General features: G+C 38.9%; 1 protein-coding gene across 7 annotated transcripts in view; it reads left to right on the plus strand.

Moving 5' to 3' along the window:
* METAP1D (methionyl aminopeptidase type 1D, mitochondrial) overlaps positions 1–18,009 on the plus strand; it is an 85,581-nt gene that overhangs the window by 59,581 nt on the left and 7,991 nt on the right. For 4 of the 7 annotated variants that reach the window (XM_021075524.1, XM_021075526.1, XM_003133473.4 and 1 more), the window contains exons 2-6: positions 7,339–7,496; positions 9,462–9,611; positions 11,728–11,876; positions 12,605–12,647; positions 15,912–16,075. In XM_021075524.1, coding sequence (XP_020931183.1) covers positions 7,339–7,496; positions 9,462–9,611; positions 11,728–11,876; positions 12,605–12,647; positions 15,912–16,075 — 664 coding nt within the window. Of the gene's footprint in view, positions 1–7,338; positions 7,497–9,461; positions 10,021–11,727; positions 11,877–12,604; positions 12,648–15,911; positions 16,076–18,009 lie in introns of those variants that run through there. The other 3 variants (XM_021075529.1, XM_021075528.1, XM_021075525.1) reach the window with 2 other exon arrangements.

Raw genomic sequence — 18,009 nt, forward strand, 5'->3', positions numbered from 1 at the left:
GAAGCACACAGTGTTATAAGAGCCTGCGCTTCTACCCTGGGTAATTGGTTGGAGTTCATGAAGTGTGATCTTTCTTGTGGTTCTAAATCAGCACCTTGGAAATGTATTTCTATGGTACGGTCCCTCCTGAGCCTATTGTAGGAAGCAATATTTCTAGACGGTTAAAAATATCTCCGATTGCTGTCACCAAGTCGCTTTAAAAAAGCACTACTGTATTATTTTAGCAAATCATTTGGTTTAAAATTAAAATCATCAATGAGTGTAAGAGCCATATTTGAAAATGAATTAGCAAAACATTGTTGTTTTCTCTCTTAGTAATCATAAATCATTTAAATCTGGCAGGCATTCCTCCCTTTATCCAAAATAATTGCCTCCATTTGTAAAATCAATTAGATGTTGATATGCTATAAATAATAGTTTAGTTACTTGACTTTGGCATTTGCTGATCATTATGAAAAAATACGTTCAGCGAGACATTTTACAGGGTGTCTTTAAATTACACATTATCTCTGGTTGACATTGTTGGCTAATATAAAGTGATACAGGCCACTTTATTGGGTTTTTTCCTAGCAGATACATGAAGCCTCTGAAAGATAACATAGCTGAGGACTGACGGCACTCTTGCAGGGTGAGAGTGCCTCCCTGGAAACACACGGTGAAACAGAGAGGTGTTGGTAGTCCACGCTTGAGTACAAATGTACTTTGTTCAGTTTTACAACCGCTTAAGATAATAAGCATTTTAAATGTCTCTTTGAAAGTTCATTCAGACCTCTCCCTTAAAAATACTTGTTGACCAAAAGAAAACTTGCATTTCCAAGGGTAAAATCGACTTAATTAAGGGTCATTAGTAAAGGTGCACATAAAAACCCAGGGCTCGGTGGGTGAAATGGAAGCATTTCATTATGTGGTGTACCAGGCACGCACAGATAACAATTAAAATGGACCCTGAGTAAGAGGCCAATGAATATATGGCATGTCGCGTGCAGCAACATTCGTTATTTTAAATGCATTCCTACCCCATCATACTTGAATTCTCTAGTCCCACCTTTCAGACTTAATCTGTAAAGGGAAATAAAATACAGCTTTTCGAAATCGATGTTATTACCGGATATGAAAATATATAAAACCATAACCTAGATTTACATTGCAAATACACATTTAGAATATGAAACATGGGCTGCAGGACCCAAAGGACATATAGCAATTTCAAGAGACATTCAGGCCGCACAGGGTGCTCCTCCGTGGAGGGAGAGAAGCAGTTGTCTATAATTTTCAACGTTCAGCTCAAACCAGGAGCTGATAGAATTTTTATGACACTGAAAATAAATTCTTATTATTACCTGTGAGAACAGTAAATATTCCAGTATTCGTAGCAAATAACGTATAGATTTACTGCCTAAGGAAACCCTATAATGAGTTTCTGTTACATAATTGACAGTAACAACACTCATGGCGATCCTGTCTTGTAAGATCAAATTAGTCCAAAGCAGCTCCTTGCTGGTCTGGGGCTCTCCTCTCCTGAGGTTTCTGATGATTTCCTACTGGCAACTCCTAAACTTCAGATTAGTCAGCTTGTCCCTTGCTTCCTGAAAAGAGTTTTAACAAAAGAGGGTTCGCTGTGGGTCTTGGGTGAATGATGGTGCCAGAAGACTGAGAGACCAGTCCTGTGACTGATGGAAACCTGGCTGGTGTCCCTGCCTCTGATGATGGACAACGTGCATCAGATTAGCTGTAGCGTTGACGGTGGCAAGTTGGAAGTTGGATGTGGTTATAAGAAGGTATCAGCAGTTCTATTTACTTTTTTCAAATTGAGATAGAACTGATGTGTAACACTGTATTCATTTTGGATGCACAAAGCAGACCTTTTATAAAGAAAGGAAATATATAGGAAATTCAGCAAACCTTTTCTAGAATGATCTATAGTAGATACCTTAGTTTGTGATCATGAATGTAATTGCGATGGTGGGGTTTTAATTTTGCTCACTCTGCCCTTAGAAATTTTGCTGGAGTTCCCTGGTGACTCAGCAGGTTAAGGACCCAGCATTGTCACTGCTGTGGCTTGGGTCACTGTTGTGGCTCAGGTTCGATTCTTGGAACTTCCACATGCTATGGGCACAACCAAAAATCTTTTTTGTAATTACTATTTATTAATTACACTATGATAAGCAAAGTTGAGGATCTCTCTCCCCCTCATTTTTTCGGTCATGTTAATTGGAGGACCGTTATCTTCTAAAAAGGCACTTATTTATTTTACCTGTGAAAACACTGAATTTTTTTTTTCTGGTTTGTAATGAATAGTTAGTGGAATAAACACGGTATGGTATCTTATTATCCTGTTACTTTGTGACAACATTCTTAGGGTATCTTTTACCAGATTGAAAGGAAAGATTTTGCTTCCTATAAAAAAAAAACATCTTATGAAAGTGGAATTGCTGAGTACACTGCAAAGCCGTAATTGTCAACAGATTGGATATGTTCAGCTTGTGTTCCGGTTATTTAAGTCATGTGTGGGGGTGCCTGCCTCTTTTTGGCAGCGAGCCCATCATTTGGCAGGACAGGTATGTTGGCAACAGTGTTCATCTTAGAAGGGAATGTCTCAAAAGCCTTGTTCAGATACCCTAGTCCAGGCCTGGAATTTAAGTACATAGGAAGGATTCGCCCATAATGATTGTGTACTTGAACTTGATAATACTGATAAAGATGATCTCCCTTTCATATTAGCAGTCACATTGAAAAAATTCTTCATGAGTCCTAAAATCTACATCATCGCACTGCCTGGGACATAGAAGGACAATCGGAAGTGCTGAATAAAGGCACCAATGTCAGAGCTGAAAGAGACCTCCAAGATTAGGTAGTTCGGCTCCCTCATTGTACTGAGCCTTCCGTAGCAGTAGGTAGTGTCTGTGAAGTGCTCAGCCTGGCTGCAGTAAACTCTCAGCCAGGGTTCACTGCTGTCATTACTGCTTGAGGTCACACAGCCCTTGACAGGACCAGGAGGAGAACCTCTAGCCCCAGTGCTCTGTCACTCTGGTTCATTTGTCATCAGGATTATCACCATCCGATGTAATAGAATGTATTTTTTGGTTTGCTTCTTGTCTGCGTCTCACCACGGAATATAAGCTCCGTGAGGCAGGGACTTTGTCACTTAGTTCACCCCGTGTTCAAAGCATGGCGTATAGAAGGAGCTCAGTAAGTGCCTGACAAATAAAAGAATGAGTAAATTTCAAGGCCCACAGGTAGACATGTTGAGTGCTGAGAAGGGAAAGGAAAAGACTTGAGCATTTATGGAGCACCTATTTTTTAAGGATCTTTACAAATACATGTTATCTTAGCCAGTGTTCTCACCAGCCTAGTGGTGAGAGGGGGAGGACAATGAGGGGGAGAGGAGATCCTGTCATGGCAAAGAAAGCAGAGCTCAGAAATGTTGGTAATTCATATCCATGTCACGACTTTAAAGCTTGTGTTATTTTCACTACCACGATGCCTCCCAGTTAGATCAGTTCTAAGACTTTTCATGAAAAGTGCCTTCATTCTGAATGTTGGCTGGTCCCATGATAGTTATTTTTTTCATGATAAAACAACAACAACAACTTTCTTTTAAATCACATCCCTGAAAAAATGCATTCTCTAGCAAAGCATGTCAGCTACTAGAGCCCATGCATACTGCTGCAAAGCGGCTTAGAGTGGCCTGGACTTTGGACTTGAAGAACTCCAACTGGGGCCACCAGAGATCTGAGCCTTATTAGTTCCTCATCCATAAAATAATGACATCCACAGCTGCCTACCTCCCTGACAGAACTGGTAAGAGTTAATTGTGTGTAGAGCGTCTAGCACTGTGCTTGATTAAAGAAAGTGACCATTATGTGTTAACCACTGTTGTTACCGTTTCTATTAGTGTTATCATTGTTAATAGTCATCATAATACATGAATTTTTTCAGAAGGGAAACACGTGGGAGTTATCTTTGGTCCTATCTAGGGATGCAGTTAGGGAGCCTGATTCCACCTGATCCTTTCCTTGGCTTTGCCTGGGACCCAGATTTTCCATTCTATACCCATAGAATCCCCAGCCAAAACCTCTGTGAGCCACCTCACTGAAGCATGTATTTGGTCAGCAAAGGAGTTCGGCTTGAGAAAGAAGATGGATGACCCTTCACTACTTTTGGAAAAATGATAATAGTAGTAGCAGTTTTTATTTTATTTTATTTTGTCTTTTTTAGGGCCGTACACACGGAATATGGAGGTTCCCAGGCTAGGGGTCAAATCAGGCTACAGCTGCTGGCCTACACCACAGCCACAGCAACACCAGATCTGAGCTGTGTCTTCCATCTACACCACAGCTCACAGCAATGCCAGATCCTTAACCCACTGATCGAGGCCAGGGATTGAACCTGCGTCCTCATGGTTGCTAGTCAGATTCGTTTCTGCTGAGCCACGACGGGAACTCCAGTAGTAGTAATTTTTAATGGTTTTATGATGTCTTTTACATCTGGGGAGTGTTTCCCTGTGTGTGTTTTTCTCATGCGAACGTGGGTCATACACTTTATGAAGGCACCTTAACCTGCTTTCCCTCAGCTCTGGCACTCTGAAGGAGTTACTTACCTGTGTTTGCCTCCGCATCTTTAACTGTGGAATGGAGTAGTAACAGTTCCACAACTCACAGGTTCTCATGAAGATTAACGAACTAATATATGTAAAGTGCCTCGTATAGTAAGTGACACATAATAAATTCTCAGTATGAGAAGCGCATTTTCTTTCTCGTTTGACTTTTTTAGGTATTCTTGAAGGAACTACCATTTCTATGAGCATCTACTAAATGCAAGGCACTTTTACATACTCGACTCTAATGAATTCTCACCTGGGACTCACTTGCTCAGGGCCACACAGCTAACAAGTGGTAGAGCTGAGATGACAGCCCAGGCGTCCACTTTCTGGCCATCTGCTTTCACTAAGAAACCACCCTGCCCCTCATAGACCAGTTAATAATCCTAGGGCTGGGGTTTTGTCCTTAGGGAAAGATTGTACTAGGCTTTAGGGAATATGTACCTGCCTCTTATCAAGCAACTTTAAAAAAAGAAAAGTAACATTACTGGCAGCATTTTGTCTGATATTTGGACTTGTTTAAAATAATACCTGAAACACCTCTGTAAGGTTGATTCAACAATATTGCATTCAACTTTATGGAAGAACCTAATTGAGTAAAACTTAAAACACTGCATCAATGACCATTGGGTTTGTTTGTTTGCATTCTCTAGTTCCCAACACCAGCTCTTGAGTTTGGAGCCAATACTCACTGGCAATTTGTGTTTCACAGCTGAAAGATGACTCTAGTCTGATAATTCTCAAACTTTAGAGTCATTTGGGGTGAGGGTTGTTAAAACACAGATTGCTGGAGTTCCTGCTGTGGTTTAGTGAGTTAAGAACCCGACATAGGGTCCATGAAGATGCAGGTTCAATTCCTGGCCTCTCTCAGTTGGTTAAAGATCTGGCATCGCCACAAACTGGAGGCATAGGTCACAGATGAGGCTCAGATCCTGCATTGCCGTGGCTGTGGTGTAGGCTGTCAGCTGCAGCTCTGATTCGACCCCGAGCCCGGGAACTTCCATATGCTGTAGGTACGGCCGTAATAAAGAAAAAGGAAAGAATATCACAGATTGTTGGCTTCATCCCAGAGTTTGAGTCAGTAAATTGAGGAGGGGCCAAGAATTTGCATCTCTTCCCCATGTGATGCTAATATGCTGGTCTGGGTACTACATTTTGAAAACCAGTGCTTTGGACCAGGAGTTGACAAACGTCTTTATAAGGGCAGATAGTAAATGTTTTAGGCTTTGTGGGCCATATGTTCTCTGTCATAACTACTCAACTCTGCCACCGTCGCTCAAAAGCAGCCATGGATGAATGAGAGCAGCTATGCTCTAATAAACCTTTTATAGGCACTGAAATTTAAATTTCGTATAAATTTCACGTTACAAAATGTTATTTTCTTCTGTTTTTTTCAACCATTTATAAATGTAAAAATCATTTTTAGCTCGTGGGCTATGTAAAAATAGGCAGCAGGCCGGATTTGCCCTTTGGGCTGTGGTTTGCTAATACCTGCCATGTAATTGTGGCAAGTTGGGGATTTGTTAACCTAGTGTTTTAATTATAAAAGTAATGCAAGTGAATGTTTTAAAAAGTCTATCAAGGGAGTTCCCTGGTGGCTCAGTGGGTTAAGGATCCAGCATTGTCACTACTGTGGCTCTGGTTACTGCTTGTTATGGGTTCAGTCCCTGGCCTGGGAACTTCCACATGTCATGGATGAAGCCAAAATAAAACAAAAAAAATCCATATAGAAGAAAATAAAATGTATCAGGAAGTCTTCCTCCCTGCCCCCAACCCCAATCACATGCCCCAGAAATAATCATTGTTGATAAATATCAGTGTTCAGAAATTTTATAGGCATATACAAGCTTATGTTAAATGTATAAGCTGTGTTTACATTCCTGAGCTTTTTAGATATATTGCTCAGCATTTGCTGTTTTCCTAACGATATAGTATGACCTCTTTCCCTATCAATACGTAGAAATGATTTAGCTTTTTCTCTTTTTTAATACCTCTATAGTTTTTTTTGTTGTTGTGTGGATTTAACATAACATATTTCACCAGTGCCCTACAGATGGGCATTTGGATTATTTCTCATTTTTTCCTACCACAAACAGTGCTGCAGTTCATCTTCACACATCCATCATTGCATACAGGCAAGTCCTATACGAATTGCTGAGTCTAAGGATGTGGGCATTTAAAATTTTAATAGATATTTCTAAATTCCTGTTGTGGGTACTTTACGTCCCTACATTCGTTTTCTTTCAGGGTTACACCCTACATTTTTGTTATTTGGTCTTTATCTGACTTGAGCATTCATTACAGTATAATGCTTCGCTGCACATGAACTTAACACAGAGTAGTAATCCTATCGAGGGCAAAAAGTGCAGCTGGCAATTTGTCCAGCATTCATGAAAGGAAAACGGCTTTAAGGAATATAAAGCCACCCAAACAGTGCCCTGAATCTAGGGTCATCCTGGACATTGCTACATTTAAGGTACCCCATCCGAAATTGTTCTTTTTATAGACCTAGTGTTTAGCAGATGTTTCTATATGTTTATTTCCCATTAAAAGAGTTTTCCTTTGTCAAACATTTATGTAAATATACTATTAGGTAATAAATACGCCGTGCTACTATTGTACTAGAACGCAGAATACCTTTCTTTTTGAGCCAATGATAATGATTTAGTAGACAACACAACCGCTTAAAATGTAGCACTAAGTAGGCTTTTTTAAGATGTGTTTATTTCTGCTCCTAGGTTGTCATAGGATTTTCTCTTCACCACTCAATCATATCTACTTACACAAGCAGTCCAGCAGTCAACAAAGAAGAAATTTCTTTTTCCGGAGACAAAGAGAGATTTCACACAGTATAGTTTTGCCGGCTGCAGTTTCTTCAGCTCATCCAGTCCCTAAGGTACTGTATTGCCTATTATCTGCTGCTCTTTCCAGCCAAGATAAAGGTTAACTGCAGAAGCAATCAAATGTCTTTGCACCTTTGATTTCTGAGCCATTCGAATCATAATTTTTAAACTTGGTCTGTGATTTAAAGTTGTGATTTGAGAAGTTTTAACATCCTGCGGTTCTATAATGTTCATTTTAAAAAATAAAGTTCTGAGCTTATAACTGCTTAACTCATCTAGAATTTAAATTTCTATCATGAAATTTTCCATATTAAATTTCTATCATGAAGATAAAATTATATGTGTGTAATTTCCTAACTTTTTTAAAGAAAAAGAAATAGGCTATTCAATTGGAATCTTTCAAGAGAGATTCCTTGAAACTATTACTCTAGATGTTTTTTTCCTAAAGCTTTTGCTTTTATGCTTTCCATATTATTAATTCTGCTTTCTTTGAACCGTCCTTTAGAGTAAATTAAATAAAACATCTTGTCTCAGGGCATTCTTGATATTTTTTTCAGAGATTTTTAATTCTGTGGGGAATCATATAGGAAGAAAGAAAGAAAGGTTTGTCACAAAAAAATCACCTGCTTTCCCTCTTTACATGCATTTTTTTTTTTTTTTTTTTGCAGTAAACTCACATTTACTATATCATACTCCCTGAAAGTGAGTGGCTTATTTTTGTGACAAGGGCTGACAAGACAGGCCACCAGAGTGCAGAGTATGTTCCTGGTATTTCCTTAGAAAAGAAAAGTCTCCAGAGAGGTGAATGTATTGTTTTAGAATTCCAGTGACAAGCCAACAGCCCTTTTGCCTGTGGTTGTAAGCTGGCCAGATCACAAAGCGGAGAGGAGGCCGGGCTGTGGGAGACCCGGTGTGCTTTGTGGGTGCTGGAGGCAAAGCTGTGGAGAGAAGGTGCCCACCCCGAGCCTCGGCTGTAGCAGCCCAAGCCATGGTGGTACCTGTGCCAGAAAGGCCCAGCTGAAGGCAAGAACCAGTGAAGGTCCTTAAATCCTGTGTGAGGCACTTTACCAAGAGCAGAGCCCTAGCCTCAGCCCTTCCAGAGGTGCTGTGATGTCAATTGCAGAGTGTTATCTCCCTCAGCTTCCTGTCCCCAACTGCTGTGTAGCCTTACTGGGTACTCTTCAACAAAGCTTATGTAGCAGTTTCCAGAAATAGTTTGTCAAGAGCTCTGCAAAACCTTGGGACTGAAAGAAGCTCTGTGTGTAAGATAGTATTTATTTTCTGAATACTGCCCATGGATTTAGGTTAGTGGTGGAGAATGTTCTTCAAGGGCAATCAGAGTTGAACATTTGAGGGGCTTCGAGGGGGGAAAGGGGGGGTGGTTTGTTTTTGACAAATGATGGACGTGTTCAGAGTATTTTTTATGTACTTGACAGAAAAGAAAGAAAAAAGGAAAGAGAGCTGTTTTGTTTTGTCCTCTGGTTCCTTCTCAGTTTGGGTACAGTTGCAAAGTATAAGAGACGTGTACATGTAACAGGCATCTGGGGACTTGACAGTCAGCCTTTTACATATATTCATTCACCGAGGGTGTTGTGAGCTATCCTTTGCATAAATTTTATCTTTGTGTCAAGGAGATGAAAGTGCTCTTAATTAACCATTTGGCAATTGGGAAGCTTGGTGCTATTTATCATCAATGGCAATAGGCTTGTAACGGGGTTGGGGGAGGAAGAAAAGAAAACTCCTGTTTGTTTTGACCAGAAGTCTACTTCAGTCCAGTTTGACTCAAAGCACAGTAAGGTTAATAGACCATCCAGAGGCAGCACTAACAGGCAATGTTAAGTTCAAAAGGGCAGGGGAAGGAACTGGGGGCAGCCTGGAGGGTCTGTTGTGCTGGCTTCGGAGGTCGGTGCTCCGGCAGGAAGGGCAGAGCTCCATGAAGCAGGAGGCTGTGTCCCAAAAAATGATCCCATTGTCATGTGCTGGGTTCTGATCTTCGTTTTCAATCCTTTTTCCTCAAGCACATAAAGAAGCCAGACTATGTGACGACAGGCATTGTACCCGACTGGGGAGACAGCATAGAAGTTAAGACTGAAGATCAGATTCAAGGGCTTCATCAGGCTTGTCAGCTGGCCCGTCATGTCCTCCTCCTGGCCGGGAAGAGTTTAAAGGTGGTGTCTCACCAAGCCTCGGAAGACTTAAATGAGGGCAACAAACCCTCCCCCTTTTTCTCCTTTTCCTTCAACTCTTCTTTCATACTCATCTGATTTGTTAAAAATTTCCTCCTGGGAGAGGGGAAAGGGATTGTATTATTTTCTGTGCTTATTCAAGAGATCATTTAAAATCCAAGTTTGATTTTAAGTAGCAGAATTCTGGCGTTACCTTGGGCTCAATCAGCCTATTTAAGCTGATCCGTGGCAGACGGCTTTGACTTGCCCCCTTACTCCTGCCTATAGTTCCTGCTTTTATTCCCCACCTTATTTTCGTGTGCCTGAAGAGTTTCTCTGCCTCATCCTTTGTGTCCTGTTTTCTTGCATTAGCTCTTCAAAAAAAGATCAGACCAGATACCCTAACCCAGAGGTAATTCTGCTATGTAATTATATACAGCTATCTTACTACAAGATTTAGGTCTTTCAGAATAACCTGCAACTGAGGAAGTTCCCATTGTGGCTCAGCAGTAAAGAGCCCAGCTAGTATCCATGAGGATGCGGGTTCTATCCCTGGCCTCGCTCAGTGGGTTAAAGGATCTGGCATTGCGGTGAGCTGCGGTGTAGGTGTCAGACGTGGCTCGGATCTGGTGTTGCTGTAGCTGTGACTGGCAGCTGTAGCTCCGATTGTACCCCTAGCCAGGGAACCTCCATATGCCGCGGGTGCAGCCCTAAAAAGACAACAATAGCAACAAAAAAATCTGCAACCAAATCTGAATCCTGCTATGTAAGGATCATAAAAGAAAATACAGTCCTGTTGTTTCCAAAAGGTGGGCAGAATTTAGGAAGTGAGACTCAAAGATGAAATTACTTAGTATATCATCTGTGTAATAGACTTGTTTGAGCAATACAACTAACCATAATGTGAATGTGAAATAGCATAAAAAAAAAAAACTATTGAAAAGATAGTTGATCTTTCATAAAATATTTTGTTTTAAAATTGTACTCATGGGGAGTTCCCGTCGTGGCGCAGTGGTTAACGAATCCGACTAGGAACCATGAGGTTGCGGGTTCGGTCCCTGCCCTTGCTCAGTGGGTTAAGGATCCGGCGTTGCCGTGAGCTGTGGTGTAGGTTGCAGACGCGGCTCGGATCCCGCGTTGCTGTGGCTCTGGCGTAGGCCGGTGGCTACAGCTCCGATTCAACCCCTAGCCTGGGAACCTCCATATGCCGCGGGAGCGGCCCAAGAAATAGCAACAACAACAACAACAACAACAACAAAAGACAAAAAAAAAAAAAAAATTGTACTCATGGGAGTTCCTTGTGGTGCAGGGGGTTAAGGATCCAGCATTGTCACTGCAGCAGCTTGAGTTGCTGCTGTGGTCTGAGTTCGAGCCCTGGCCTGGGAACTTCCACATGCCATGAGTGCAGCCAAAAAGTAACAACAAAAAACCTCTACTGATGCTTTATGAGTTTGTGGAGATAGTCTTCATGTATTCACAAAACTTAGTTTTCTTATAGTTTGGGAGCAATTGGATACCTTTTAATAAGGGAAAAGTTTTTTTTATTTTAAACACATTGGTTTATTTAGGCATGAAGGAAATCAAGATTAGTGAAACTGAGTCTCTACAAAATGTATCAGATACTTTTTTAAATGACATCCATACTCTCCATGCTGTTACTGCAAAACCCATGTAGTGTTTTGCTGAGATTAAAAGGCATGGATTGACCTACATTTCAGGCTTTGTCATCTAAACTGAAGAGCCTTTTGAGAATTTATATCCTTCAGTTAGCCCAGGGCACTGACCATTGAGGAAGAGGAAGGAACTGCCTTAGAACACCTTTTTTTAAATCTTCAAGTTAAAAAGGAGTCATGTCATTTAATCACTCACAAGTGATTGAAAGGATCTTAGAGTTTAAAGTGTCCATTCCCTAGTAGTCCATAACACCATCATATGCCCAGATGATTCTCAGTGAGGCACAACTTAGGATTTTAATGTCAATCATCACTAATTAAAATGTACCACAGATTTATCACATTTATACAACCTCATGGGGAAGTGCTGTAGTTATAGGCATAGTCAATAAATACAGGAAATGTCTTCAGCTGTCACTTCACAATTTCTTTGTTTAATATTTTAGGTTGGCATGACAACAGAAGAGATAGATGCTCTTGTTCATCAGGAGATCATCAGTCATGATGCCTATCCTTCACCTCTAGGCTATGGAGGTTTTCCAAAATCTGTTTGTACCTCTGTAAACAATGTGCTTTGTCATGGTATTCCTGACAGGTATTCATTGCTTAATAACATATTGTACCTTTGGAAACTAAAACATGAAACTAAGATCTATAATGTATGTCAAAAGACACTACAGTTTGATTCAAACCCAACTTTTGAAGCTGATTATGGTAAACCAACAATTTTAAAGTATTTTGCTTCTACACGGGCATAACACCACCATTTAATATTTGCTAAATCAGTATATGATCCAAAAAAAGTAGTGGTACATTAGGTATTTCTTTTACTGTCTTCTATTTTAACCATTTAAATGGTCAGAACCCAAATGGAGGCAAATATCGTTTTCACCTTTTGCAAAATTAGGGTAACTAATAAGTACATCTTGTTAAGAATAGTAGACTTTTAGGAGTTCTCCTGTAGTGCAGTGGGTTAAGGATCTGGCATTGTCACTGCAGCAGCTTGGGTTGCTGATGTGGCCTGGGTTCAAACCCTTGCCTGGGAACTTCCACATGCTGTGGGCACGGCAAGAAAAGAGAAGAACAAAAGAATGGAATTTTAAACAGTGGCAATACATGTTCATATTATGTATTTCTTGTAAAAATTGATGTGATTAACAGAAGTTAAAGATGAGATATAGTTGTTCCATTCATTCCTCCTCCACTCTAGATTGTCATCACAACTCATTGGGTTTATGATAGTAATCATTAGGTATTTATTTTTATATCCTTTTATTGAGATCTCTCTGTCACCATTTTTTTTTTTTCCTGTTTATGTTTCAGTCGACCTCTTCAGGATGGAGATATTATCAACATTGATGTCACGGTGAGTAAATCATATAAAAAATAGTCTTTGATCAACTTCAGCATTGCCAGTAGCAACAGGAAGAAGAGTGGATTGAAAATGTGAACTGCACCGATGGAAGTGCTGTTTACTTCTAGACTCAGACGCAAGCAGCTGGTTTCCTTTTTTGTCTTTAACTCTGTGTTTATTCCAAGTAAACCCGGGCCTGACTTGAATTTAGGGCTGGAATCAGATGCACTGAGATCAATGTTGGCCTAAGTGAAATGTCAACCCAATCCTGCTATGTGTCATGTTTTTGAGAAGGTGTAATTGTTATTGATCCACTGTGTAGTTAATGCAGAGCACCGCAGCACTGGGCAGCTGCTGAAGCTATATGTATGAGATGAGCTAACGCGAAGAAAGCCAGCATTTTTCCTTCACTCTGCCAAGATTGATCTTCCTCTTCCTGCTGATTTTGAGTGGGGCCTGTCATTATCTTACTCTGTCATTAGGGGCTACATTGGCCTGTGTGTGTCAGTCTATTTGGACAGCAACTCTTTTGCTAGCAGTGTTCCTTAGATTTATTAAAATCCCTGAAGGTAACATTGTGTTCCATTTCTGATGTAGAGAGCCTTGAACTCCAAGCGTACAAGCAGCGTGCTTTTTTCTCAGAACTTCAGTTTCCACCAAATGGTTAACAGCCTTTCTTTTAAATAACAACCCCAAGTAATTTAACACAGGAACTTCAAACCGTACAAGCTCTAACCTTTTCTAATTTTCTTAGCCCCTCACTATTCTCAGACTTGGATGATTTGTGCTTTGGTCATCCATTTTGCTAAAAAACTTTGTAAGGTACCTTTGGATCAGGGAGATTATAAATAAATTCTGTACATCTGATGATTAATACATACATTTTAAATAAATACAAATGAAACATCTGTTGAGAACCAGGTGAGATAGACAACAGCACTCAAGGATTACAGTTTCTATTAATGAGGAAATATTCTTAATAATAGCTATTCCATATCCAGGACATGAAACTTAGGTGGGAATGGGAATGAGGTGGAGATTGGCATCTACCAGCTTAGTGCAGTCTGATTTTTCATTGTTTAAATTAATTCAGCCTTTTTTCTGCATATAAATTTGTTTGAGGATATAGCCAAAGATTCTTTTATTGCTAATACTCTTTCCTATATCATTTTGTCCTACTTAGAGTACTTGAACATTTGCTCCACATTTATTCTGTTGATATCTTTCCAACTCAGAATATGTGGAAGAGGTATTTTATAAAGTGTACCTGAAATGAAGTATTTTTCATGATGCACTTTTCTTTTGGATTATACCTGATTTGGGGACTTTCCACTTATTATCTCACCTAATCACTCCTTAATAAAAAACTGCTGCTTTGAATGAAATCAGCAGACTCTTTCCTCCTGTTTCCAGCGTGTCCAAAGAGAATAGTCCTTGCCTTTTCTAAGTTTCCTGAAGACTTTCAATAAACAATTCCATTTTTAATATTCGGATGATCAAAGTGAAATTTCAAGTGTCTAGAAATGTGAAGGGAATTAAGGAAACGTGTAGGTCAGTATCTTAAATTATATTTCTTATGAAATATTTTATTAAGTGAAAAACGCCATTATTAGATTCTGTACTTTTATCAGAAAATAGTCATTGCAGTTTCTAATTGTTTACGTCTAGTATGTATCACAAGAAAATAGACTTCTTTCCCTCTTGGAAGTTGAATTTTTATTAAAAAAGATAATGTAACACCTCCTACTAGTGGCTCAATAAATATTTGTTAAAAAATGAATTATGAAACAAGAATAGTTTGTGGGTAAAAGCAATAATTATGGGTAAGAGACTTTCTTAAGTATTATTACTCTCAAGTATATTGACTCTTTCAATTAGTTGTTTTGCAGGTTAGCAAAAAGTAATACGAAAGACAAAGATTTTGAAAAATATGTTTTTAGTTAAATAGCAGACATTCATGGTCATGATTTTGTTTTAAATAATTACTCTTATATTAGTAAATGTTATATATGTGTGTATAAAACAATAACTTATACTTCCTTGGATTGCAATGGGAATAAACACATGAAACACTGCTTTATTGCAAGGTAATTAAGGTAATTTGATGTAGCAGTGAACACACTTGATTACAAGCCAATAATCTATCATATTAATCTGGATCTACCTCTATATTTTGCCATTAACCTTAGACAAGTTACTTGTCTGTGCCTCAGTTTACTGACTTATAAAGTGAAGATAAAATACACTTTTGCCTCCCTCAGAGTATACCAGAGTATTTTTTTAATGTAGAATAGTATACAGATTAATTCAATATTACAATAGAAAGCTTAGATAAATATCTTTTTTATAATAGTTTCTGCATTCTACCTCATGAGAAAGAGAAATGTGAAAAATAATTACATGGGACAGATTTATACAAAATAGCAAATTCCATGCTATATCAAAGGATCAATATTCAGCCAGTCTCTTCTGCCTTCTATATTTATGATAGTGTTTGGTAATTATTGATTTTTATAATGAATCTGGTGTCCTTCAAGATCCTACAGGGCCTTCTGAGTCATTGAAGACGGATAAAATGCTATTTTCTGTAATTTTATTCTTAAGCCTGTTTTGTTAGATTCTGACTCTTTAAAAATCCATGTATAGTGTTTTCTGTTAACATTCCCTCTGGAACATTTGATTAAGATTTCACTTCCAGTCAGGGTTTTTCTATAACATATTTCATTCTGATATTGAGCCACTTCAGTTCTTGGAACTGAATTCTCCTTCTGTCTGTTACAATACTGACATGTCTATCTTATTTCTTCTTGCCATTATCTATCACTTCCAAGTGTGAGACTGGTAAATAAAAGATAAGTACCTTTATGACACTGAAGAAACTTCACCATGTTAAATACCTCTGGATTCTCTAAACCTACGGTAGTAATTGTGGGTCCTTGTCTTTGGTCACTATTTTAGCATATATAATTTTGTTTCAGAAATAAAATGAGTCCCCAAAATGTTACAAGAACATTGCTAATCTAATGCTATCCTAGCCATACTAGTCACGTATTTGTTTTGAAATTTTGCCATATCATTGCATGTCTTCATCTTCTTAATTTCTATGAGCCTGTTTGTTCTCTCTCTCTTTTTTTTTTTTTTCCATAGGTAAACTTGACAGTAATGCCAGAAGGGGGAAACACATGAATCTAAGAAATTAGAAATGAATGCAGTGTAGATGTTAGGGGAGTAGATTTTTAAACAAGGACACATTTTTAAATTTCTGCCTGTGCTTAGGTTTACTACAATGGCTACCATGGAGACACCTCTGAAACATTTTTGGTGGGCAGTGTGGATGAAGGCGGTAAAAAGTTAGTGGAGGTTGCCAGGAGGTGTAGAGATGAAGCAATTGCTGCTTGCAGAGCAGGGGCTCCCTTCTCTGTAATTGGAAACACAATCAGGTAAGCCTTGCACTGACAAGTAAAGGGAGGGTTGGCAAATGGTACAAAGGTTATTGGTAGCTTGGTAGAAAGTTGATGACATGTTTTATGATTCAGAACCATCATTTCAGTCTGATATCAGTATGTGAACTGCTGCGCTGCAGTGTTGTTCCCCAAGTTTAAAAAAAAAAAGTTTGTTTTTTTCAAAAGTGAATTATACCAGGTCAATCAAGAAACTTACAGAAGCAGCGAGCAATATTTATATGACTTCTTTAGTTGTAGCTTGACATACTGGCCTGTATGGAAGAGTGCCTAAGAAGGGGATAAGTCTCCCAACTCTTGGATAATGAGGCAGAAGCAAAGCTAGTTTTTTCAAGGCATGAAGTGAAACGTATTCCCATGATAGATAAAAAGCATTAGCTCAGGCAAGCCTTACCTTTCAAATGAGTGGGTTAGAAGACAGCCTGAAAGGGTCCTTTTTTGGATCTTCTGTCCTTTTTTGGTCTGGTTCGTTTTTTTTCCTGCAAACCATTGTTTACTTTCCACACAGCGTTCTATACTCGCTTTTGGAAAGTATGTGTATTGTCCGAATGCAAGACTTTCTTTGTAATCTGTTACCTACTTTAGGTCTCTTTTTTCCCCCCATAACTGTTTTGGAGTAGACATGCAGAATATGTGTTTTCATTTAAAAAGTAACATATTTTGTTAAAGATGATCACATCAATACCTTTTAAAGTACTGCTCTCATTAATATGAACCATTGAATACTTCCCGTTTGTCTAAAGGATGGAAGGCTTAGTCACCTTGAAAAGATGCTGCCTTTTTTCTTCCTAAGCCTTCAAATACTTTAAGAAAAAAGGCAGTAAAATATCAGTTAAATGTATTTATGGCTTTAAAAATATTGTAACAGTGTCTGAATCAAACTTTAGTAAAATCTCTTTGGGTTATATCTGAGAAGCTTTTATTGAAGACTTTGAACAAAATTGTGTTTTTGACAGTTTTAAATTATAGGCTAACTAGCCTGGGAAAAAAGGATAGTGTCTCTCTGTTCTTTCATAGGAAATGTTGAATCAGACCCCTACTGGGAAAAGAAATTTAATGCATATCTCACTATCTTACTGTCCATGAATATAATAGAAATGAATTCAAAATGCAGTTTTATTTTTGCAAATGGGATGAGTCGATAGATGTACCTCATATTTTTGAACACCTAGGGTTCAACAAATTTACTGGTGGTGCTCTTGCATTTTAACAAAATTTATTCTTCAGTCGAAGGGGGCAGAGAACACTAGATTCTTATTCAAGCATTCTATCGAGCTCTGCATTCATGGCTGTGTCTAAAGGGCATGTCAGCCTTTGATTCTCTCTGAGAGGTAATTATCCTTTTCCTGTCACGGAACAACAAATGATAGCTAACTACAGAGGCACATTTGCAGTAGTCACATTCATCAACTGCAGGAAAAAAAAATTCAATTTAATTGTGCAACACAGCTGCACATGGGCTTTTGAGCATTTCTGTTGTTCTCCCTGTCTCGCTATTCCTCCCTCCAGATCTATTTTTTAAACTTTTTTTCTGGTTATTTTTTCCCCTTTTTGTCTCTTCTTCCATTTTTACTCTCTGTACTTTCTTGTTAAAGTAATTTTCCTTTGTGGCTCTCATTCTTTTTTCCCCATTGAAGGCTATGAATGTAGAAAATTATCACAATTACTCATATAATTGAGCCTCTTTGTAGCAAGTGCAACTCCAGTAGCCTTTCTCCATCATGAAAATGGTTTCATTATAGGGTTTTTCATATTCTCTGACACCATCTACACAGAGGAACAGGCGTGCAGATGAGATGTACTAGGAACAGGCTGGATCAGTAAGGTCACAGTAGGAATAATTAGCTCTGCTATGGAAAGAGCATCTAGGCCTTTTACTGCTACATAAATGTACTGTCCGTGGCTTTTAGTCA

The sequence above is a fragment of the Sus scrofa genome, chromosome 15, assembly GCF_000003025.6.
Source record: "Sus scrofa isolate TJ Tabasco breed Duroc chromosome 15, Sscrofa11.1, whole genome shotgun sequence".
In the NCBI taxonomy this organism is placed as follows: domain Eukaryota; kingdom Metazoa; phylum Chordata; class Mammalia; order Artiodactyla; family Suidae; genus Sus; species Sus scrofa.